This window comes from Zophobas morio, unplaced genomic scaffold (genome assembly GCF_036711695.1).
Source record: "Zophobas morio isolate AGI-343-1 ecotype UQ-CSIRO unplaced genomic scaffold, CSIRO_AGI_Zmor_V1 ptg000026l, whole genome shotgun sequence".
In the NCBI taxonomy this organism is placed as follows: Eukaryota; Metazoa; Arthropoda; class Insecta; order Coleoptera; family Tenebrionidae; genus Zophobas; species Zophobas morio.
The window spans coordinates 5,955,108-5,980,766 of record NW_026972131.1 but is presented as its reverse complement, the minus strand read 5'-3'; the positions used below and the strand labels follow the sequence as shown (position 1 = coordinate 5,980,766).

At 33.1% G+C, this 25,659-nt stretch overlaps 1 protein-coding gene across 2 annotated transcripts in view; it reads left to right on the top strand.

Annotated features, from left to right (window-relative positions):
* Positions 1-25,659, top strand: part of LOC135136108 (nephrin) — a 669,732-nt gene that overhangs the window by 392,505 nt on the left and 251,568 nt on the right. For both annotated transcript variants that reach the window (XM_064065236.1, XM_064065237.1), the window contains exon 3: positions 23,227-23,359. In XM_064065236.1, the coding sequence (XP_063921306.1) occupies positions 23,227-23,359 (133 nt within the window). The remainder of the gene's footprint in view (positions 1-23,226; positions 23,360-25,659) is intronic.

Genomic DNA, 25,659 nt, shown 5'->3' with positions numbered 1-25,659 from the left:
GTATACGTGAGTAAATTGTTTCGTTATTTTATTGATTATTACAAATCAATATTCAAAACGACCCAATTCATTTTCCCGAAAATTTGAGAATATAATAATTTTATTCTTAGTATTACACTCAACTGATATACGTGTCCTTGCAAAAATGTTGATGACGTGATCTCAATTTTTTTTTAAATTCCCACTACAAAAATGTAATGAGAAAAAAAACACAATAGGCATGCAGTCGTCAAGTTTCCGACAGCGAGGGAAGTACTGTCTAAACTCTTTAGACCAACTTTTTTATTTGTATACAGCAATGATCTTTTTTGGTGTATACAAAATAATTACAAATATCTCGCTGAGTTATTTGCAGCTGACCCTGTATCTGATACATATAGGGATGTTTTAATTTCAATTCTATAATGCCTTTTTTGTTTATGAATAAATACAGAATTACTTTTTTTTCTATTGCTTCTCGAACAGTCATCTCGCGTGCTGCGTATGGGCATTTTACTTCAAGTGCTTCTGTATCTCCCATCAAGCCGTCTGGTGACGCAGCGAGGTATGGATATTCATTGTCGACAAAAAGACCACATTCATCAACTTTTTTTCCAAAGTTGGATTAAAAACTTAGAACAGCGGTTCGTTCATATGTTCTTCCATATTCCAATGATTTGGTGGTCAAGCCAGACGAATATAGGATTGCTTTTACTGCATTGGCTGTGCACGTCAATTTCCTCATTCGGCACACTTTGCCAAAATTACTAGCGGTAAGTCGCACAGACTTTTCTTTGTACCAAATAGGACTGAGAACTTGTTTTCGTGTTTTTCTTTCAATTTCTTCAACATTCCAATTTTGAAATTGGTTTTTTATAAAATCTCTCTTGAGTTGTTCGATCGAGGTCTTCTACGTTTTGATCTTCGACAAAATCAACATCGTCGCCCCCGTAATCTTTGTCGCAATCCATTACTGTTTTTTTATATTTTGCTTTATTTGTTTGTTTTTTTTTTTAGAACGATTAGCATAAAATTGTCGGGTATATTCAGTCTTGATATTATTTTCTCTTTGCAAAGAAAATACAAATGGCTCCTTATTAAAATTTAGAGCAGCGGCATAGCATCTTGCCACCAGAAAGAGAAAAATTTATTCTCTTTCCTCCAATAATTTTATTTACCTGACTATTGTAATTTTCGACATAATTATTGTCGACATCACACAGCAAACTTATTGCATTATTTGCCACTCGATTTATTGCTGTAGTAAATAATTCAAATCCTGGACTTTCGGAAAATATATTGTAAAGATTCTTCTCTCCTGGCTTTCGACCTTTACAGAAATATTTTCCATTGACTTCACATTCCTCTACACAATCTAAACACTCTCGCCAGAACGACTCTGATAAACTAATGCAAATTTTGTTCATTTACAATTTTACTAGTACGGTCAGGGCACTTCGATCAGGTAAAATTTTCCTGTTTAGGGAGAACCCAAAATTCGTCCATTGTCTCCGGTTACTTGCACCCTCATAAATCATAGTGCACTACTGCCGTCAGTAAAATTTTTGCAATGTTGGTTGCCTACTTTTGTAATTAAAAAAATCTTAATTACCGGTTCTTCATTGACAAAAATATAAAATTAATTTAACACCTGTGTAGATTTTACTCATATAACCAAGTGTGCGAAAGCTGAATTCTGAAATATTACGATTTTTACTGAAAGCCCGAAAAATCGATTTTACATTTTTTCCAATTAAAAGAAAAATGATGTGTGTTGGCCAAAAAATAATTTAACTCCTGCTTAGAGCTTTACAAGTTGCGTTAAATGTGTTAATTTCGCTTTTTCATATTTAAAAATAAAGCCGTAATCTCACATGAAAATTTATATAGAAACATAGAATACGCACATCCACTGCAGAGGAGCCTTAATAGAGTTCATATTTTATTACTATAGCTGGGCAGTCTAATTTTTTTTATCCTCACTACTCATCTGCAGTGCAGGCCGCTGTAACCTTGCCTTACTCCATTTTCGCCTTCCAAATATGAATTATTTTTGATAATTTACACAAATATTTGAAAATCAAGAAAATTATTGTTATTTAGTAGATCTGGATTTTAAAATCATGAACTAACGTTCAGTTAGTTTTCTCATAATTTTCTTCGCGATACGTAACATCGGCTGCGAACCACTAGTCTGCCGTGATAGGAGTCAGTGGCGCTTAAATTTCAAATTTCATTATAGTCACACATTACGAGAATATTTGAGTTATATAAGATACAGCCTGATTTCGAAATATGTGCAATAAAAAAAAAATAGGGAATAACTCACAATAAGATGTGTAAAATTCACGTTCCTAAGTGGTAGCAATGTCTAGAAAAAATTATTTCACATTAAATATAAATTATTATACACGGCGCGGGTAGTGTTTCTTGACCTACTTCTTTCAATGAATGGACTCGGATTAAGAACCAAAAAAGTGATTGATAAGAACAGTGCAAAACAACGACAAGGGCGAGTCATGTATAAGTTGCTTGCATTGAACGGTCGGGAGTTGGTTTATGATGAATTTTTCCAAATCAGAGTGTGTCGATACGGTAATGCTTTATGGTGTGCGCGAACATTTACATCAGTGGTACAGCATCTCCAAGATCATGGTACCTTCAACCTCAAACTCACGATCGTGGCAGTGATAGGACAGAAAGAATACTGCAACCTGAAGAACAAATTTTGGAACGCCACGAAGAAGAGCGCGACATCAGCACTCGCCGACTTGCAGCTGAAGTTGGAGTTTCACAGTTTGTTGTTCATCGTACATTAAAAGAGCAAAGGAACATTCATACCATGTTCAAAAAGTCCAAGGTTTGGAACCCGCTGATTGTCCACGTTGTGTAATTTACTGCAAATGGTTGTTACCGGAGTGTCGTGAAGGCCCTAACTTTTTAAATTGCGTTCTGTTTACGGATGAAGGAGGATTCACTCGCAATGCTGTTTTCAACAGCCACAACATTCACATTTGGTCTCATCAAGAAGTACGATTTCAACGATCGGTTGGACGAAACAGTTAACGGAAAACAACAGTGTTCCGAAACTATTGAAGAGCTTCAAAAACAAACAGGTCGTGGAACTCCCGGTCAACAAACATGTTGCGACGTTTCACATTTTCAACATTTCTTGTAAAAATGTAGCAACGTTCTAAGTTGCTCTTATTTTTGTTCTAATAAACAATGTAAAATCGTTGTGGCAAGGACCAAACATCCGTCAGAATCAAAAATCGGTACTGCTCAGAACCACCATTTGTTTTTACAACGAATAATCTTTCGCAGTGACCTTGAACGATGAATGAATGCATGAATGAACAAATGATAAGCAGCAAAAAGTCGATTTTATTTCTTATTGAAACTGAAAGTGTTTACATCGCTTTATTCGAAAGGTTTTCCACCTACTGTTCACAAGGTGGATCAGTGACTTGGTATCGAGGGTGGTTCATGAGGGTTTTAATAATAATAATAATAAATTTATTTAAAATCCAACAGATCATCGGTCTTACAAGAATAATTAGAACAAGAAAAGTTTGCTGCTTAGCTGCTTAAATAATATAAATATACGATACCTGAACATAAAAATCTAAACCAGAATACAAATAAAACATTAAAGAAAAAAAAATAACAAAATCCCCAATTAAACTATCTACAAGACATCTAATTACTACCACCTATTACTGCATGCTTGCAAGAATTATAAAAGATTTTCATATTACTACCAAAAAAATCAACTTCATTGAAGATGTTATTGCAATTTCTGCACGTATTCAATATAGGCGAATTAAAATGGTCATTTGTTCTGGAGATAGGTAGCGTAAATACAGAAGCATTACGACTGCCTAGTCTAGGTACATGAAGATAGATGTTTTCTAATAAACTACTACACTGTATTAAATTATGAATCAATCTAAAAATAAAAACACAACAAGCAATTTTCCTCCTCTTATATAAGGATTCTATGCTAACACAAGAATATAAATCACAGATACTATACATAGATGGTGGGTATGTTCTATACTTTACATAAAAGATGTACTTACAGAATTTTATTTGTACACGCTCAATGGAGTATATATGTACATAATAGTGAGGACACCATACAACACTCGCAAACTCCAATCTAGATCTTATAAGAGAATTGTACAAGGATAGCAGACAGTCTACATTTTTAAAGCCAGTAGTATTACGTCTAAGAAAACCCAACATCATAATAGCATGCGAATATATAACTTTCACATGTGGAATAAATGACAAAGATTCATCTATGTTGACACCTAAATCTCTTATTTGCCTCACTCTGGAAATGAGATAACCATTGATACTATAATCAAACAGAATATTCTGTGATTTCCTTGTAAGTCTAATTACTTTGCATTTATTTTCATTAATTTTCAACTTATTTACTTGACACCATTGATAAAACTTGTTAATATTATGTTGCAATCTGATACAGTCATGATTAGAACTTATACGGCTGGCAATTTTTATATCATTAGCATAACCAGAAACACTGCAATCAAAGAGAGCAAAAACATCATTAAAAAACAAAATAAACAAAATGGGTCCCAGATTTGACCCATGGGTCACACCACTTGGAGTAAAGTACCTATTAGACTGACAACCCTGATATTCTACATATTTGACACCTATTGCACAACAGAGAGCAAAACATTTCAACAAGACTATTACAAGGACCATAGGCACGCAATTTGCACAGAAGAACGTTACGGTTGACAACATCAAAGGCTTTAGCCAAATCTGTATAGATTGTATCAACTTGATATAGATGTTCAAATTCATTAAAAGTAAAGTGTACAAATTGACATAGATTTGTTACAATAGATTTGCTTCGCATAAAACCGTGCTGATCTTGATGTAAATACCGCGAAATATGATTATAAAGCTTACAAGCTAAAATGGACTCAAAAATTTTGCCAAAGTTTGAAAGAATTGCTATAGGACGATAGTTCTTGATATCACTTTTAACTACAGTCTTGAACACAGGTATCACTTTGGCTACTTTGCAGATATTCGGGAAAGTCTTATACTTCAAAATCAAATTAAATATGTGACACAAAGGTATGCTAAAAACATTTACACAGTCTTTCACTACAACTGACAGTACTTCATCAGGACCCATCGTCAAATTATTTTTAAATTTCCTCACAGCAGCTAAGATATCACATTCTGTTATGGTAAACTGATGCAAAACACGTATATTATCACAGACCATATCACAACTTGTTAAATTAGCACACTCATCCTCAACAAATACACTACTAAAATAAGATGCAAAGCCCTCCACTATTTTTTCGGCAGAGTAAATTCAACACCATATTTCCGGAAATACTGGAAGTATTTCTCTTCATGTTTATATAAGACCAGAATTTGGAAGGATTCGTTTGAACATTTACTTGTGTTGATTTAATAAAGTTATTATATTCCTTACGAACCTCTTTTTTAATTTGCTTTCTCAAAAAATTTACCCTCAGAAGATACATATCCAAACCCGTTTTGCCCCATTCAATTTTTAATTTATTTTTTCTGTATTTCCACACTACTACGGCACGTGATGCCGTGGTTAAAATACATAATTGCATGTATTTTGAAATCACCCTGTATCTAACGTCAGTAGCCAATCAAAAATGTGCTAACGGTGTTGGTTTGTATATACCTACTTAGTTCTCAAATTAATTTTAATTTCTACGTAAGTGAAGAAGTGTATTTATGTGGAAAACAATAATTGTGTAATTATTTATTTCAGTGCCTAATGTTATATCTTATAAGTAACAAAAGTGAAGAAACAAGCCTCTTTCCTAGGATTTTCCAAGAACACATTCAAAAACTAAGAAAATGCAAAGGTTACTTAATTGAGCAGAACGTTAATAAATAATAAGATCTGTTCCTGGGTTTGTTTTTTGAAAGGTAGAAGTGGACCGGAAAAAGAAACATTTCCAACATTTTTGCAACTAAGTAAAGATGCTGAAAAGGGTTTTTCAATTTTTTTGTAATTTTATTGTTGTGTTATTTTTTTTATTGCAGTTAGCAAAAATCATTAAGTGAACTGCATTTGAAAAAATCTCTAAATAATTATAACACATACGAAGAAAATTCAAAATAATAGAACAAAATTATACAACTTATGTTAAATAACTATTCCAAATTCAAAAATATCATCGAACTATGCAGGTTGCTTCCTTAGGGCCGATAATAGACACACTTTCAAGACAAATTGAATATTTTAAGCAAGTCAGTCATGAGTTAATGTCTATAATAATGTAGATCTATATTTTCAAACCAATATGATGTCAAGTTCTCAAAATTAATCATTTAAGCTTGTAATTAAGCATAACCACAATTCATCACTCCACTACGCTTGCCAAAGTATTAAAGTCTTTAACGATAATAATTGCGACATGACTTTATTGGCAATGTGGATTTCCGCGAATATATCTATTAGGGAAAAAATTGCTACAATGTATGTCGCAAAGAAGAAATTGACACGTACTAATTTAAAAATCTTTAGTAGATTAAATCCAAGAAATCGACATCCCTGGGATAAAAGTTACAAACATTTTATATTTCCCGTAAATATAGCACGTTCTATGTATTTTATAAATTATGAACAATACTTATTTTGATTTTGAGTTCCTAGACAGGTTTAAAGTTGCATCAACATAATAGGGATGTCACGAACAGGTTTAGCTTTATACCAAAAAATGTCCCAGCATCAACATATTAAAGCAGCTGATAATCGTATCCTTAGACATAAGTTCCATCAGCTTCACTACGCTCTCTTTATGAATATTTAAAATCCGCTAGTTCCTAAATACAGCTATCGTCCAATTCATTAAATTCTCAGAGCAGTCAAGACTATTTATAACTTCCTGAAGATTGCGAATGTTATCCCAATTCTTAAAACTGGTAAATCTATCATTATTAGTAGCTATCGCTCCTTTCATTTTTTCTAAAATTTCTTATGGTACAGCTGAGTGGTTATTTTCAGCAAATTAATTTAATTTGTTCCAATTAGTTTGGCTTCAGATCCCGACTAAACGCATAAAAAGCAATTATTGATCTTGTTGACGAGACTGCGGATTTATACCACAACACTCTTCTAACATTTGACCAACGCCTGTGTGTGTCCCATTCGGTACCATTTCGGTAACTTTATTATTAACAGCGTCCGTTTATTATTATTGTAGTATCTTAGCAGTTGATTCAAAATCTCACTATGGGTGAAGCGTCCTTTAAGTATGTTCCTATTACAACTGGTATCCTGCAGGGATCTCTATTGGGCCTGCTTCAGTTTATATTTTAACAAATTCTAAAGTGATTTTGTACGACGACGACACCACCATGCTCAACAGATGTGACAGCAAAAAATTAAGCATGAACAAATCAGTTAATATGCTTTTCACTCTAAACACAAATAATACAACAAATTCAAGTTGTAGCAAAAACAAGATATTTCTTGGTATTACCATCGTCGACAAAATGACTTCATGCACGTTTTATGACCCCTAGAGTACGAAAAATTAGGCGTCACGTTTCCGTCTGTCCGTCGTCTTTTTGTCTGTTTGTGGTCTGTGTCAATTTTTGTTAGACAGGTAATCTCCAAAACTACTGGATCGACTGTTGTCAAATTTCATATATATACGTTTAAGAATAACATATATATGGAAAAGATCTAAATAAAAAAAACAAAATTGTAGAACAACATTTTGCAGTTTAACTTTGAAATATGAAACGTAGAGAAAATAAAAGACCTGTAAAAGCACTGCACTTATTAAGTAAAAATCAAGAAAGGCAGAGATAATGTGGTTAAGTGCCAGCTATTAATAAAGATCTCCATTCTCTTATAATCCAATTTTCAGTAGACACATAGTTAATGCATTTAAAATATACAGGAAGGATTCGTACTATTCTTTCATTTAATATCAGGGTAACGAGAAAGAAACATATTTAACATTATTAACTTTCGAAAATTGTAAGTGGAAATTTACATGGATTTTAGGAGGCGCACAGGAACGATGAAACTGAAAAGCTGTTGTGTTATGAGTTCAGAGTAAACACAATTTCTCGTTGAGTAGCTTTCATCGCAATATTTTTAGCAGCGACAATCCGGAAGAGGTTTTGCTCATTCCCCATAATTAATTGCCTTCATAAATTACGGAAGTTCTAATTAGGGAAGATAAAAATCTTTATTTAAGTACTATATTTGTTCCACGCCTGATAGTCCTAACTCAATTAAATAGTTATAATAAATGAAACAGACTTTAAGCTGACACTTTCAAATACATAACTACAAGTTTTTGAAGACGATTTTAGTTGTAAACATTTAGCACAGTGGTATGTTTCGACCATGAGAAGAGGAATATTAATGATTTTTTTTGACGCGTAACTAGAATAAGTGTTGTTCCAAATCAAAAAAGCGGACTTTCGTGTGGAATGTAACTTTTGGCTTATGTAACGTTTCTTCAGATGTTAACACTATGTGGTCTAATTTTACAATATGCGGACTGATATTCTGATACATTTGCTACGGTAATTCTTTTTTGAGAATTATCGCTTTTAGTGTGGGTAATCCGCACCACAAAGAACATACTACGTTTAAATTTGTTATATTAGTGCTTTTCTCATTTCGGTAAGAACAGCAGGAAAGGGACATAAGGGTAAGACACAGAGTAGAAAACATTACTAATATTACTTCCCTTGTAAATGTAAATTATTCGAAATAAGAACTTTATTAAAAAATAAAAAACACAGAAGCAACATTTCACAGGCAATTTTATTGTTAGAAGTAGTGCACCCTATTTATTTCCTGTAGGTAGGTGGCGTGCTAGTTAATGGTGGATGTTGCTAATGAAACTTTCCAAGGAAGCCTTTATTCTTATGCCGGGGAACTTAATGACGATTCCATAATAAAGTAGGTTCAAGTTGAAATTAGTGTTTAAAGTTTCTCTCACTGTCAACAAAAGGTAGAAAATACCACGCAGCTCGCACACAATTATATAAAATATGAATTTACGTTATGCGCGACGACACACCCTGAATCCAGGTTGTAAAATAAATTCGTTTAATGAAAGAAATTACGCCACCTCACTTACTTTATTGCTTTTATCCTGGAGGTTTTGTAAGGTTTCCTTCGACGTTGGAGGCAACACTTTAATCTGATGGAGCCATAAGGTGCGTGTGAGACATGCATACGATATCGCACAATGACATAAAACTTTATTATTATCGGAATTTAATAAAAGCATCACTTACTTTATCACCATATTAAATATAAAATGAAGCTACTTAACGTCATGACTGAAAATATACTTTTATGTGGGCGCTGCGACATTTTATGTAAGTCTCGTATATATTATATCTCCATTTATTTAAATTTCAATGTGCCACATTATTATAATGTCGCTTTATGTAAATTTATGTTTAATGGTCGGAAAAAGACTTTAATTTTTTATAACAGACGTGAAGTAAAAGTTTAATTTATAATGAAATGGGTCCTGTTGATCTTTTATTTAATATCAGACTAACAACTCACTCTAAGTAGCCGACGTCTAATTGTATTAAATTTTCAATCGCAGATGAGAGCTTACATTGATTTTAGAAGTGAGCATAGGAAGCATGAAACTTCAAGGGCTGTTGTATTTTGAGTTCAGAATAAAGACTATTTGCTGCCGAGAAGCTCTAGTGGGAACGTTCGTAAAGCCGATAATTATTTCGAAAGCTTGTGATGTTTTGTGACACAAAAAATGTGAGTTTGGTTAGATCTGTTGAAGTATTGAAAGACGCATCTATTAAATTTTAAAATATCACCCTAGTTCTCTTTGTTGAGAAAACACCGATGTAAAATAGAAAATAAAACCTGTACATGACAGTTCTGTTATTAGGTAAACACACTGGTTTTATTATTATGATTGTAATGTAATAAAAAAATAAAATTTTAATCATGACTCACAAAATGTAAAATGATTTTTTTGCCTTTGAATAAAAAATAAAGCGATATTATTTCTGTATATATTTCATGTTTAAAGGGATGAAATTTAAATATTGCAAGATATTTTGCAAGGGCAAGGAATGCATGGCAGATTATTATTACAGTTTTTAAATGAAAGAAATCATTAGTTCTGAAAATTCTGATACTTTTATTACTACTGTACATAAAAAACTCCAGACAGACGACAGACAGACAGACAGACAGACAGACAGATAGAGAGACGGACGGACGGGCGAACGGACGGACAGTCAGACACATGACACATACAGGAAAATTAAAAGTAGCCAGTTGCCCGATAGACTTGATTACAAATTAACACGGTTTTATTAAAGTCAAGGCACTCAACTTCAAATTCCCTGAATGCTCACTGTCCACGTCTTGAAAGTATAACGAATATGTCAAATTTGGCAATAAAATCCAGTAGTTGTTAAGATGAACCCACCATGAGGTCTATCGAAGTCAAACAACCTAGTTGACCGTTCCCCTGTTCCGAAGTTATAAGATATCTATCGGATATTAAGCTGACAGACTTTATCAAGAAAATATCTAAGACGTCAAAAATGCCATATAGAACATTATTTATTTTCGGCCGCTACGTGTGAACAGTTATTTGCGCTGAAATTAGATTGATTTGGAAATAACACACGGTTTATAAATTCCTAGTACTAATTTAGCCTAAGAATAATTAATTATTTTATAACGAAACTGCTTTTGATAAATTCTTGTAGAAAGGAATGGTGTAATTTATTTTTTTAAATAAATAGTTTTCTTTACCAAAAATTTTTCTGACATCTAAATATGACATTACGACAATTTATTCTTAAATTATAGCTATAGATTGTGACAACATTGACTACACTAGAAAAAATGAACTCCTATAATGACCACAAATATCTTACCAAAACCATCATAGTAAAGAGTGTTGTCTGAAAGACAATAAAACTTTTTCTAGCAAATCTTGACAAAGTGTTTCTCGAAAAAAAATTGACAGTTACTACTTTTATATTTTCTCGACGTTTCATCACCCCTAAAGTATGAAAAAATAGATCCCTTGTTTCCGTCTGTCTGTCGTCTGTTGTCTAATCACCCCTATCAACAATTTGATGACATTACCTCAAAATTTTGCATGGTAAAAGCTGGTTAAACTTTATGGAATAACTCCTGCATTTGTAGTTTATGAATCCGACCTCGAATTTTTACCCTAGGCATCTAGATTTTCTTAGAACATCAAAATTGTATAACACTTTTTATAGTACTTAATATAAGAAGGTATTATCTATATTTTTTTTCTGTCTAATAACAGGAGACATTTTTTTTTTAATTTTTATAGCATAACTCTAACAAAAATTTACCTGCTATCACCTAGTTCAAAACTAATGTAACATTGTATTCTCATTACCTAGTGTTCCAGTTTTACCATTGGCTGTTCATTTGAAATATGTGCCATAAAACACATTTTCGTGGTACTTTGTTATAAAAATAATAACTTTGAAGGATTGTATTTGGAACAGGCCACCAGTCATTAATCTTGAGCTGCCTTGAAAACGATTTGTCACAAGTTCTGGCAAACCCTCACATACAATATATTATAAAATGTTAAATTACGTTAAAAGGCGTGACACATTATGACATATCAACTAGAATGAAAGAAGTCTTGCTGATACAACGCAAAAAGCGCCGCCAGATATTAATTCATTAATATATCGGCTTTTCGTGTTTGTTGTTATCCTTTAATCAGGCCAAATCGGAAAATCGTGTCTCGTAAAAGCAACCCGGGTATGTAAATTTCACGTATAGGAGTAAGTTCACAGGATTCTGTTTAAACAGAACAATTTTCCGGAGCGCTGCCGGAGTTAACAAATGAATTTACCTGAACAGGAAAATGCAGTTTCGTGGTAAATAGCGAGCAAAACTATGAGAAAAAATACACTAAAATATGCAGTGGTGTTATTAAGAAAACAAACTATAGCACGTCTTTCTTGTGATAAAGCGGATAAAATGTGAAATAACGACGAACAGAATGAATTTATAAAACATTCGTTTCCGTTGTGGGGTTTAATCCTTTGAAATAAAACCCGTTGAAACTATACTCTGTGTTTCGGTGCAGCTAACTGATCGTTAATGATGCAGGAATACAAAATTGTGTGGGTACTTTTTAAATTGTGTATTTCAGTTTTAGGTAAAATTGTCAATAATTGTCAGTTATTATTAATATGTTGTCCAAAGATTATTTCTAAGAAACAATGATATCTATTGTAGTCTTGCAACTATTGAAATGAAAGAACAGTTATTAGCATTAATGAAAACATTGTTCCGTTTGATTTTCCCGTTATTTGTGAAAATCATCTACTGAAAATGATGGCTACGCTTCCAAATAAGTTTACTTCTGGTGATGACTTACTTTTGTACGTGACTGTAGATTTATACTCGCTAAACTATTTTATTAGTTCTATTCAATCTAGCTCTCAGAACGGATACATTTTCGAACAAATGAACATTTAGCCTAACGCCTCGTTTCCAGTCACTTATACCTACACTAATTAATTATAATTACAAGCTCGACAGCTGTCACTACGTATAAGCGTTCCGAATCGAATTATACTTAATAAATTATGTGCCTACTTACACTTGATAAATTTTTACAAACTCCAAGCTTTCTAGCCATAAAGTACTAAGTGGGCCAATCAGAAAAATACATTGTAAACATGCGCACTGCTGTGCTATGAAGCTATCTATCTAAATATTTCGACAAGATTCAGAACAGCATTCTATTAGAAAAGCTTAGAAACTTTAGTTTACTTCATAAACTCTTGAAGTTAAAAAAGTCTTATGTTTGCAAAATAGATATTTAGGTATATTATAACGGATTTGCATCAAAAGAATTTTTAGTTACATATAGATATTACTTCGGGTGTACCAGAGGGGTTCCCATTTAGGTTCTTTATTTTTTTTTTTTTGGCTCAATAATGTAAAATACACCAGTTACAGATACAAGTTATTTATGTGGAAAATGTACAATTATAAATGAAAACTAAAACGCTAAAATACTATATAATGTGTTTTTCGTTTTTGGCGTGGAGGTTATTCTCAATTAATTTAGAGGTTATCCGCTTGCTCTTTACTTTTTATTAAAATTATATTTATATTATAGCGTACATGTTTCGGCCAATCGTTCAGACTTCTTCAGCGCTATTATAAACAAACAAATCAAACTAATCAAAAGGAGGAAAATCGGTCTCTAATGTTCAACTTTAGGTTCATCACAGGACTTCAAAACAGGACAGATCTTAGATTCTTTCCGCTGTAGAGAAAACCCCTGTTGAGAGATTTAATAAATATTACTAGTAGTGTCTCAACAATGTGGACTTTACAATCCTTAATAATGAAGCTTGGAATCTGATCAGAGCCTTATGTGATACCTGGTTTCAGTCTTTTGATCATCTTCCGTGAACTTAAATATATTTACGACAAATGAGGTAGAATTTTCATTGTCAGCGAAATCATGTTCATCAGGAGGATTAGATTCAATATAAGTTGATTTAAAAAAATCACCAAAGGCATTATTTTACAATTTCAATAAGATTTCTGAACCTGTTATGACCAAAAGAAACTTCTGGAATTCTAGTTTTACCTTTTTCAGCATTGATGTAATCCCCGAATTGCTATTAGGATCATGATGTAGGTTGATTTCAATGTTGTTAATATACGATTCGTAAACAGCTTTTTTTGAAAGTCTCCTAGTTTCTATAAATTTCACTAGATAGAAGTATATACCTGAATTTCTGTATTTCTTAAGGTATTGAAAATTAAGTTTGATATTATTTAATATTGCACTTTTGAACGAAGGCGGATAACGCCGCTTTTTTGATCGAAAAACAGATACAACAGATGTTTACAAAACAAATTAAACAAAATATTGTAAAAACATTCAACCGTAAGATCTACAGAGGAAGAAGTTGATAATAATGACCAATCAGTAGATAGTAGGAGTATGTCGTTATAAAAAAAGATGAAGTCCGCTCTACAAAGGCTCTTATCATTATCAATATTATCATTATCGTACCTTGGAAAATTGGACAGACAATCATCAGATTTCCGAGAAATTCCAAGGGATTTTGAAACATTATATATGTAATTTTCGGAAAATATTTTGTGGAAGAAACCTCTAAAAACCTGAGAACAATCACACTTTTAATTTTCACTAATGATCTTCTCTTGTCACTATCCTGTCCTGTACTAGCGTATGCTAATGATATCAAATCGTATTTGTCAATTATATTTGTAAGGTGGTGTGCTACACACAAATTAATTCTTAATTATGAAAAATGATGTTTTGATACCTTCACTAGAACTTTGGATCTTATCGAGACTTACTATTCAAGTGATGATTATTTAATTAATATAGACGGATGTAATAATCTTGGAGATGATTCAATCTTAACTGAACTTACATTTTACCATCAACACGATATTTTAAAAAATATATGAACTTTGGCAACAATCGGTCCAGTAGTTTAGAAGATTTTATCTTTAACAAAAATTGATACAGACGGCAGACAGACGGAAACGGGAGACTTAGTTTTTTATAATTTGGGGATCACGAAACGTCTAGTCGCCCGATGGACTTGATTACAATACTTAGTAGTAAGTAAAAATTAGTAAATCAAAAAAAGTTTGGTAGCAACTCCTTATTTACTAGTTGTCTTTTACCAACCCAATTGATTGACAGTAAGTATACACTTATTTCATTGAGGAATTTCAGTAACATTGGATTGAACAGGGACGTGTAGCAATTGCGTGAAGTTTCCCCTTGTTTTATGGTTAAAAGAGCCGTCGTCGAAGCTTAAAAACAGAGGTTAATTGGCATTGTCTAACGTTAACAAAAGTGATGAAGGAAAATCGGTGGCAGTGTTTACTGAACATACGTTTATTTGCGAAAACTCAAAACTTAGTTATCGTCTAATTTTAATAATTGCTTCTGCAAGGACAAAAGCAAAATCGTCTTGAATCCTAACGCTTGAAAACAGTTACTCAAAGATTGTGCGCTCTAGAGGGATGTTAGAGGGGTCGAAATGAGTAAACGGCGGACTCTAACTTCTCTATATTTCATACATACTACAGCATAATACTTGGATACGATCTCATCAACCAAACCTTTACCACTTAAGTACATGCAAACTTGTTTGAGAGATCCTAAGCAAAAATCACGTTTCCAAGCGAAATTGTATTGTCTGTAAACACCACGTAATAATCCACAGCTTTAAGTATATCACTAACATGAAGTATGGTCGTTCACCTTTTATGGAAAAACCGTGGATTTTTCCATCAAAACTTATTTGATGTCCACGTTTAGGAGTATTAATGAAACATAAATACAAACTTAAGGTTTCACCATTAATTCCTTTCTTACTTGTCGCTTATCCATTAATTTAAGAAAAAAACAGGTCATGTTTAAGATTTTGGTTCCACATCAAAAATAGATTATACGGATAAATTCCTGTATTGTGTGATGTTGAAATCAATTTAGCGTTGATTAGAAACTGGAGTTCGCTAAAGAGTCATTGAAATATCTTGCGAAGGGCTAAACAATTATACACTTCCTTCCACCTACGATATAGCAATTACGTGCACAATGGCGTCGGAATACAAAGAAACTTTTGTTAAATTCAGTTTTACAAACAGCAAACACGATGAAAACAAAGCATTTCATTATGAAGAAGCAGATGTCTTGCCTTAGCTTATCTACCTTGGCGCAATTTATTGTGAAAAGGGAGAAGCCTGAAAAAATACGCATAATGAAAGCGTGAGAACATTTAAAATGGCTCTAGCCGTCCCGCTCCGTTATAAAACCTAATTAATATTTGAGGAAAGACGTGAAACTATAAATGAGGCGTTAAATCAGGGCGAAAGGGTCGATAAAAGAACCGAATGACGGATGACATAGAAATTGTTATTAAGTCAAAGTAGCCTATAAAATGTAGTTTATAAATGGCGATATCGCCCCGAAGGTAAAAAAAACAACAAAAACAAAATGTGTGATGATATAATTATTTATTCGAACTGGATGAACAGATGCAGTGTGTTGTTAGAATTTTACAGTCATCCTTATAATCGTAGATCATACTTTAACTTTCAAAGTACATAATATATTCCGGTAGTTTCGGTGATTAATTGATTGTGCTATTATAAATGTAAAAGTTTCCAACGCACTCACAACAGAGAAGCAAAGAGAGACGGATTTAATTTATATCCGTAGGACCTTAGAGAAATCATTGCATTAGCAAGTGTATGCATATTTTTGCTTTGCAGACAGACAGAAAAGGAAAACCTGCCTTTTTATATTTTCCTGACTGTGAGCTGCGAAAAAAACATTCTCTATTTACGTCGAAATTTTTAATTTTCCGGAAATACATATTTGCTAGTATATATTTTTATTAGTTGAAAATGTCGTAGTAATAATTATTTTGCGTGTTTGACATTGCAAACATGTGACTACTGTAGAAATTGTAACGTCCAGTGTTTAAATCAGTATTGCATCAATTAAAGAACAATCAATTTTATAAAATTTTAATTTTCCTGGAGCATTTAAGCGAAAACGTAATTAATATTTGAAGGGAGGGTTGAAACTATAAATGAAGCGTTAAATCAAGGCAAAAAGGTCGATAAAAGAACGAAATGACGGATAACTTACAAATTATTAAGCCGAAGTAGCCTATGAAATGCAGTTTATAAATACCGCAGCAGAGTTTAAACCGGCGTAAGTAGGCTTTAACGACGGGGTGGCAGAGTTCAATTCCACTTACCATCAACCCTCATAAATGACGGGTCGAGAAATCTGTTAACCTGTTTGAACCTCGGCCATCCCCTTGCAATCGATCGTTTCGAATAAAAAATTCACATCCAGAGGAATTTCTTGTGGCTTTTTTACCATTCTTAGGACTAAACATCAAATATTAATGTGAAAATAAATTTTAACGGTGACATATTGCGTCACGCGAAACTTTCAAATTGATTACTCGAACGTAATTTGTTTTCCAGACACGTAAAAGTCAAGAATGGATTACTCCTGTTTCGGCTCTGATATTATTAATTCTTTTCGTTCTGACGTTCTGCCCGTAATTGATGTAATTTGGACAGTCTTCCATTGATTTCGTTATCTTTTCAATTAACTGACTTCCCCTGCTTCTGTTCACGCCACATGAAAATGTCTGATTAATTCACCGAAATCCAGGACGGTTTAAGAACGGACTACCGAATTTTGAATACCACGCGTTCGTGAATACTTAGCCCCGTGTGAATCATAATTTTAATTAGCTGAATCGATTTTCTTCACCTTATTGTCATGCCTTTAAGACACTAGTGGAGTAAGGAGTTGAAAAATCGGCTCATTCACTGCTTTCAAAAGACATAATGTGAAGGAGCAATATTGCTAATGTAAAATTGTTCAACAAATCCAGCTTCTTCGAAAATTATAAAATTTGAATTTGTGAATTTTATTTTTATAATAACTCGTATGTTGAATTAAAGATAGTCTGGAATGTTAAAATACAGGTACAGAAGCATTCGAGAGTATGTTTCAAGTTAGTTTTTGCATTACACAATTTTGTCAACCTTTTAGTAAAGACACATACGTATGTGAGTGCAGTGCAATATTGACAATGACAATACTATATTTTCGGGAAAATGTCAATGTACAATGAAAAAAAAAACGAAAAAGTCTGTTGGTAACGGAATTCCACTAAATCAACTTTTGTTATGTTGTTAGCCTGCTAATTATCATGAAGTTGACATTTGAATTCTAAAACTCCAAGAATTATTTCGTCGCCAACAGTTGGGGTTAATCATAATTCATAATTGCTGACAAACAATTAAGTTAGGATTGAATAGTGAGTGAGCTTGTACGTAATACGCTTTCTTTTGCCTTCTCGAAAACAATGTTAATAACGCTAAACTCAGTGTGATTTGATATATCAGAATATCAAGTGACAAAATAGCTACTAAAATAAATTGCTAAAATCCACGTTTACAATTCAAATTCAACTGCCAAGTGTTTTTTTTTTTTATTGTGCGTTGACAGTATCTGATGATTTATTAGGCAAAATTTTGAGATTAGATTAGAATTCTTGAAACGTCGAGAAATCATGAATTTAACCATTCGTCGGTTGGACGCTATTATAATACCTCCTTAGCTTATATTCGGGAAATAAAAAGCTACATGTTCAACAGTTACTGGTGAAGAATATCGGCAATTAAAAAAAATATTCCTGCCACCTAACGTGAGTAATAATCTAGTTTTTTTTATAAAATATCAAAATGTTAAATGCAGACAAGTCGCTGTCATAATCGTCTGAGAGGCAAGAGGTAGCTAATTATTTACCCTTGCCGCTGTTTAAGAAGGGCAGCCGCAATATTATCAGTAAATGAGTCTGTTATAAACTTGTTAGACACATCTACGAAAATTTATTAAAATCGTCTTTCTAAATTTACTTTGGTACATTTGTTTAATTTTACAAGCAATATACTGGGAAGTCTGGAAGTTAGTCTAAGACTGTCAATGTGGATGGTAAATTCTTCACTACCAGGTATATTAATAATACAGGTTTAGGTAAATTAAAAGAACGTCACAAACTGATTGATTGATCTTTTAAAGTATTTACTAGTAATGATGTTGTGGCGACAAAATAATACGTAGTGGGAAGCGAAGAAAGATAAGCTCCTTCGTAGTCTAGTGGTAAGGGCACCCGCCCGGCAAACGGTTCGATTCCCACCGGAGAAGCAACATTTTTCTTCGCTTACCCTACAATGTTAACACTTTTACGAATTACCTTATTCACACATATAAATCACTTAATGGGTTATGTTTTCCGCTACAAAAAGGTGCAAACTCAGCTAGCAGTGTTATTTGGTTTAACGAAGAACTCAAAGTTATGAGGGATTCAGTAATTGCCTTTTAAGTAGTTTCAAATTGTACTGATGATATAAATCATAAGAATGATAATCTCAGATCTAGAGTTAATTACCGTAAGGCTATTAAGATAGCCAAACAGAATGCATTTAGTTCTTCAACCGATGTTTATGGTATAAATGCCAAAATTTTAAAATCTAGTGTAAACGTATTGTTAACTCCATTCACTAATTTCATTAATAAATGTTTTAGCTTTAGAAGTTTTCCTGATTCTTTCAAAGTGAGCAAAATTATTATTAGCATTGCCCCAATTTTTTGTAAAATATTTGTAATTTTGTTGAACATTATTATGAACGGTTTCAGTTATTTAATTTTGTACAATTTGGATTCAGATGTAATAATTAAACATCCAAAGCACTATTAGTACTCATTCACAATGAGCATAAAGCATAAGGATGTCCTAAGCATTAATGCATAAAAATTTATGTTTAGTGCTCTATGCTTGTAATTCGTTCACAATGAGCATACTGCTTAAGACATCCTTGTGCTTTATGTTCATTGTGAATGAGCACTTATGCGCATTGTGAACGAATACAAGCATAGAGCACTAAACATAAATTTTTATGCATTAATGCTCATGACATCCTTATGCTTTATGCCCATTGTGAATGAGCACTTACATCTTATTGAATGTATAGTCGAGGCTATTGGAAATGGTGAACATAGTATGATTACACTATGCAATTTAATGAGGCTATTTGAAAATGTTATGAAGCCAAAAACACAAACTTTGTTCAAAAAACTAAAAAATGCTACGACAAGTCAGAAGGCATATTCTTCGTCTTCCAAGCGTGAACATGAGTAATGACTCGCGAACATTTTTTCAGTATTAAACCTTTCCAGAAACTATAACATCTCCAACTTTAATTGTCCATCACACAATTAACGACATGTCAGTCATATTGTCAAAAAACCACAGTTTGATAATGCCGAAAAATTTAAAAAAATGGAAAATCGAATATTTCAAAATTCCGAAAATTGAAAAATGAAAAACAGAAGAACTGAAAACTCGAAAAATCGAAAACCTAAAATTTTAACATTCAAATGTTAAAATATCGAAAAGTTGAAAAATTGAGAAATCGAAGTACAAAACAAAAGTTTAAAAAACGTAGAATTGAAAATCCAAAAAGTAAAAAGTCGAAATAGTAAACATTCCTAAATCGAAAAATTGAAACATAGAACAACTGAAAAAATGAAAAAATCACAAAATTGGACGAAATATCAAAAAATTGGGAAATAAAAAACGGAAAAATTGAAAAACTAAAGAATTGAAAGAACGAAACTTTGGGAAGTCGAGTCATGGGAAAATCAAAAAATTCAGAAACGTCAAAATTTGAAAAATTAAAAAATATTGAAAAACTGAAAAATCAAGAAATCGAAAATTTAAAACATTGAAAAATTAAAATATCGTAAAATTGAAAAATGGAGAAATTCAAATATCAAAAAATAAAAAAAAAATTCGAAAACCTAAAATTTAAAAATCGAAAAACTGAACAATCAACAAATCGATAAATCGAAACTCTAAAATTTAAAAAATTGGGAAATTGAAAAATCGGATAATTCAAGAATCGAAACATTGAAAAATCGAAAAACCGAAAAGTAAAATATCGAAAAACCGACAAAAATTCAAAATATGAGACATCGAGAAATCGAAATATCAAAAGATCGAGAAGTTGAAAAGTCGAAACATTGACAAACCGATCAAACAAATGTCAACAAAAAGTAACTCTACTGTCATTAATCGTCAGCCATTTTCTCTTTAAAAAGGTACGGATAGCCGTTTATACCAGTGAACTTTTGATGACTTACACTAGGGAGTGGTCAAATCGAAATGGAGACGACTGTACTTTGCACCTGTTAAACAAAATAATGAAATCTCTAACTCTAAGTAGGAATAACTCTAGAATGAAAAAAATTAATTTGAATTGCCATTAATTTGAAATATCATATCAATTGTAAAAATGATTTCGGGAGGTCCAGAATTCATATTTAGAAATGAATTCTTAGCTATAGAATACGGGCGTTAGCTACAAAATACAGTGAGCAAATTTATCCCTCCAAAACCACGTCAAAATTCTTGAAAAAAAATCAGAATTTGAATCTTAGAAAAACAAGCTACTCCATTTTTAGTACAATAACGGGTATACAAAAAAATATATATTTGGAGTAGGCGTTGGAATTACAATTTGCCATTTTTAGTAACAGGACAAATATTTTCGGAGCATAATTAGGCTACCAAATATACTTCAGAGCATGGATGGGTACATCATTACCATCTTAAATACAAAAAAAATTACATTTGACGTTCAGATTTCCTAACCCTAACGTTCGTATCGCCTTTTTGCAGTTTATTGTTATTTCATCTTTTTCTTTGTTTGCGTGATAAAAATCAGGTCTTTTCAGAACTAGAGAAGAAGTTTCTGAATACTCTAGATCTGGGTGACCATCTTGAAACGTTTTTCACTGATGAAGCATATTTTCATCTTAGTGGCTATGTAAACTCACTTTTTCATTGACTCGTCCCAATATCCCCAGAAAGTTGGTGTTTGGGCTGCAATTAGCCAACGCAGAATAATTGGTCCAATTTTTTTTTAAGGATAGAGGGGTTTTTAGTATTTTCACAACAAAATAATGATGTTTTCATTTCAGAGTACATAAATGCTCCAACTACCGTGACGAAATTTTAAGTGTATTCTTAAATCAGTTGGATGATGAAGAGTTAGTCTATGGTTACGTGACTCTTCCTACACTTTAAAAAAGTCGCAAACAATTGAATTTTCACCGTCTGCTCCAAATATATTTTTTATTGTACACCCGTTAGTTACAACACGGGATTTATTTCTATGATACGCACCTTTTTTTTATTCTAACACAACTACTGGATGTTTTTAAAAATGAAGGAAATTTTGTCATGTTTGGTTCATTCGACAAATGTCAGATTGAATCGTTGAAGTTTAAATTTTCAATAGTAATATCCCGAGTGCATGTCAAATTGTCGACAAATTTAATTTTCTCCAGTGCGCGAATACGCACGAGAGAATTAGGACAGAATTGGATATGCACGACGGGATATTTTGCGAACTATTTCCAGAAAAAAATTGTACATTTATCGTTCAGTTCCAATAAAATTAAAAGATTAACGTAATTTACGCAAAAATGAAATATCAAGTTTGCGGGAACCTTCTCTTATTGTGATAGATAACGCAAGTTGTCATAGTGGATTTGAGGTGTCAATTTAGTCTTCATAGGTATTCATATATTGTAATAAAACTTTAGTTTATTTTAGGAAGAAATTTCTCGAAAAAGTTGGGCAAAGAGGAAAATGGTAGCATATTTAAATAAAAATGGGATTGATTACCCACCCAAGGCCATGAAAGATCAAATCTGGGGAATATTGGCTTATTGGGTAACAAACAGCCCCAAAAACGTTATCATTTAGATCATATGGACATTGGGTTAAGGCTGCCACCTTTTTTTCAGATGTAGTACAAATGAGTACATTATACTCCTCGTTGTTTCCTTTACTAATTTATTCAATAAAAATGTATTACATTATAATTTAACACAGGGCACATTTACTGTTTTTGAAAGACAACATTTTTCGGTACTAAAACCATGCATAGTGGTAAAACAAAAATGGTAAATTTATTTCTTGGGTATTGGATACCAAGGAGGAACATTTTCACTTAAAATTTGTATTGTTTTCATAGTCCTTATTCAAAAATCTGACCTCAGCCGCTGAAATTTGTTTTAGTTGATTACTGAAGTCCGAACAAAATAAAAATACTTTATGATGCACCCTGTATGCTAGTACGAATAAAAAATGAAAGTAACCTGTGTGTGATAGATCGTAACACGCACACAAAATCAGCTCTGCAGCACGAATTGCTGTCACCCAAATGTTTACTCCATTGTTCAAAACATTAAAAACAGGGTTGAATCTGCTTAACCACCATTCGTCATTCAAAAAAAAAACTCACTTTACCTCATTCGCATATTTGATGCGTCCCCACCAAACCAAAGCATTCATTCTCTTGGTCGCATGAAACATTTCCATTAATTTTGTGTGCTTTCAATTTTCTATATTTGCCTAACAAAAGATTCGAGTGTGTCTAAAACAACGGGCGCTTTTCTGCCGCCGACCGACGATATCTTGAATAATGCAAAAGGCGCACGCGTTAAGTTTTTTGTGTTTTTGTGTGTGTGTCGTAAGAGAATTTAATTTATGTTGCAGGTGGCACAGTGACGCACGTCCAGGCGATCGTCAAAGGAAACGCACAATTGCCTTGCGACCTTCTTCCTCCGGCGCTCAACGACAGCGTCGTTCTTGTCGTATGGTACAAAGACGAGCACACGCCAATCTACAGGTAATTTATTATTTAGAGCAAATGCAAACTGATGCAATTTTCACGAGAAAGTTTGAGGAGTTTGTTTATATTTTATCGAAGCGGGCGGTCACGTAAGGGAATTGCCGGAACAATACGCTAAACGCCAGTGATGGAGATTCCTTCCGCAGCGGATGTAAATAAAACAAAGGGAAAACCGCTGACAATTCCCGGGTTTAAAGAATTTTCGACCCGGATTGGACGTAACGTGGAAATATTGTTCCTTTGACAACAATAGATTTTTGGGGCTCAGATGGACCGCAATTTGAAAAAAGAACAATAACAGGCTCGAGATTGGTCATTGTTTCGAATGTTTTATCGTATTCTACCGGCTACTGACTTAGCGCAATTATTAATTTACGCCCTTAATTCATTATGCTATATTTACAAGAATAAAAAATGGACCCCTAAAGTCACTTTGGAAGAAATATTTATTTTGTTTTTTCCATTTCATATGCAAGCTGCAACTAGGATTACCGTACATCCGAATTTTCCTGGATATTTTTTGGTTTTTCGATTGTCCGGGGGTGCCCCGCCGGATTTTCGATTTCTGTCCGGGTTTTTAAAAATAACTAATTACGTTTGTAAAGCAATGTTTTAGGTGGGTTCTTCAACGACTAAATTGATACTTTTCTGTACTCAAGGACTTTGTGCGCATGCGTTTTGTTAGGTTATGGTCATTTCAGATACAAATACCAAGATCAGATCGCCTTAAAGCGATTATGAAACATTTGTGAAGATAAACGAGGGCTATCGGCCAGTATTTTTCTCAAAAATTTGCTATGTGCCCATTCACTGTAAAAAGTCTTTAAAAATCGTATTTTGAAATTAGCGGTCGGTCTGATTTGTCGCGAAACGCTCCGTCTCAGTTCGATGATCGCGTCCTTAGATTAACCATGGAAAATTTAAATCTCTAAGAGAATTTAGAAATTAATCCTCGATTCTCCCTCAGAAATCACCGAATAACTTAAATTGAATTATCTATCCAGTGTTCTTGCACAAAATATTTTGAGGTTATGTTCCTACTAGTGCCGCTCGATTTTAGTGAGTTTTTATTACTAAAATCTCATTAACGTGCTATGTTTTACTGCAATTAGATGAAAAACCGAGGACCTGCTTGCTCTTATCACGTGATGGTAAGATTTATCATAAAAACTACACTTGGCGGTTTTGAAAAGCATCTTTTGATGAACCATTTAGAGAACGAAAAATAACAAAACTCAAGAATAGGTAAAGAATGAACTAACGAAATATTATCTAAACTTGACGAAGTATTGTACTATTTACATGAATTGCTCAAAAAGGCCACCCTCAGCTGCTGTAGAGTACCTAAGTAAGTCGATCTTCAAAACTTGCATGTTGATCAGCATTTGAGGTGAAATTTGAAGGCTGGTATTGTTGGAATACCGAGGGTCCTGAAGAAATCCCCAAGAAAAAAAAGGCAGGGATTTAAATCGGGCGAACGCGCAGGCCAATGAGTCGGTACCGAACTTTCCTGTTCAACATTACGGAAATGTAGGTATGGCTGGAGCCTTGGTCTTGCATGTAAAAGACCTTGTGCAGATGCCGCATCCCTCGAATCCTAGGAAGTATTGGCTGAGGTAGCATATCATGGTAGTAGCATTTAATCCAGATACGATGAAAAAAGATTGAATGACATGATGCCCTAGAAGGCCTAACCACACGCTGAACGTTCGTCACTGAAATAAATGTTTCTCATAGTCTCCATCAGCCCAGATTCTCTCAGGGGTCTCTTTACAAAACTGGATACTTGAGAAGTAGTCCTAAAGCTTCAATTCTTTGGCATGGTGCTTTTTGAAGCTCTTGTATCCCATCTGTTTGACATCCTTAGCAACTATGTCTAATAACTGTTGAAAATAAATGTAACTTTGTGTTCTGAAACATTATTTTTATTTTTGTTCTTGTTAACAAAACAAACAAATTGAACAATACTAAAGTTTCTGAAGCCCAAAACACATCAGTAATAGAGAAAAATATTTTAAAATGTTCAAGATCAGAGTCAATTTTCTATATTTCTCTCTCAAAAATTTCTTGTAACGAACATGCTTCCAGGTGGCAGGAATGGAATTTCTGCTTAACAAATGTAAAATCGTAATCAAAGTGTGAAATTTAACCAAAATTGCCAAAAATTCTTTGGCCCGATAAGTTGATTCCCGTATATTGTCTCTGCTATTTAAAATATTATCTCTTTCCGAGCTCAAAAAATGAAGAAACGTGTATGTAGCTCGATCTTACAACATTGTCCTCAAAGCAAGCGCTTA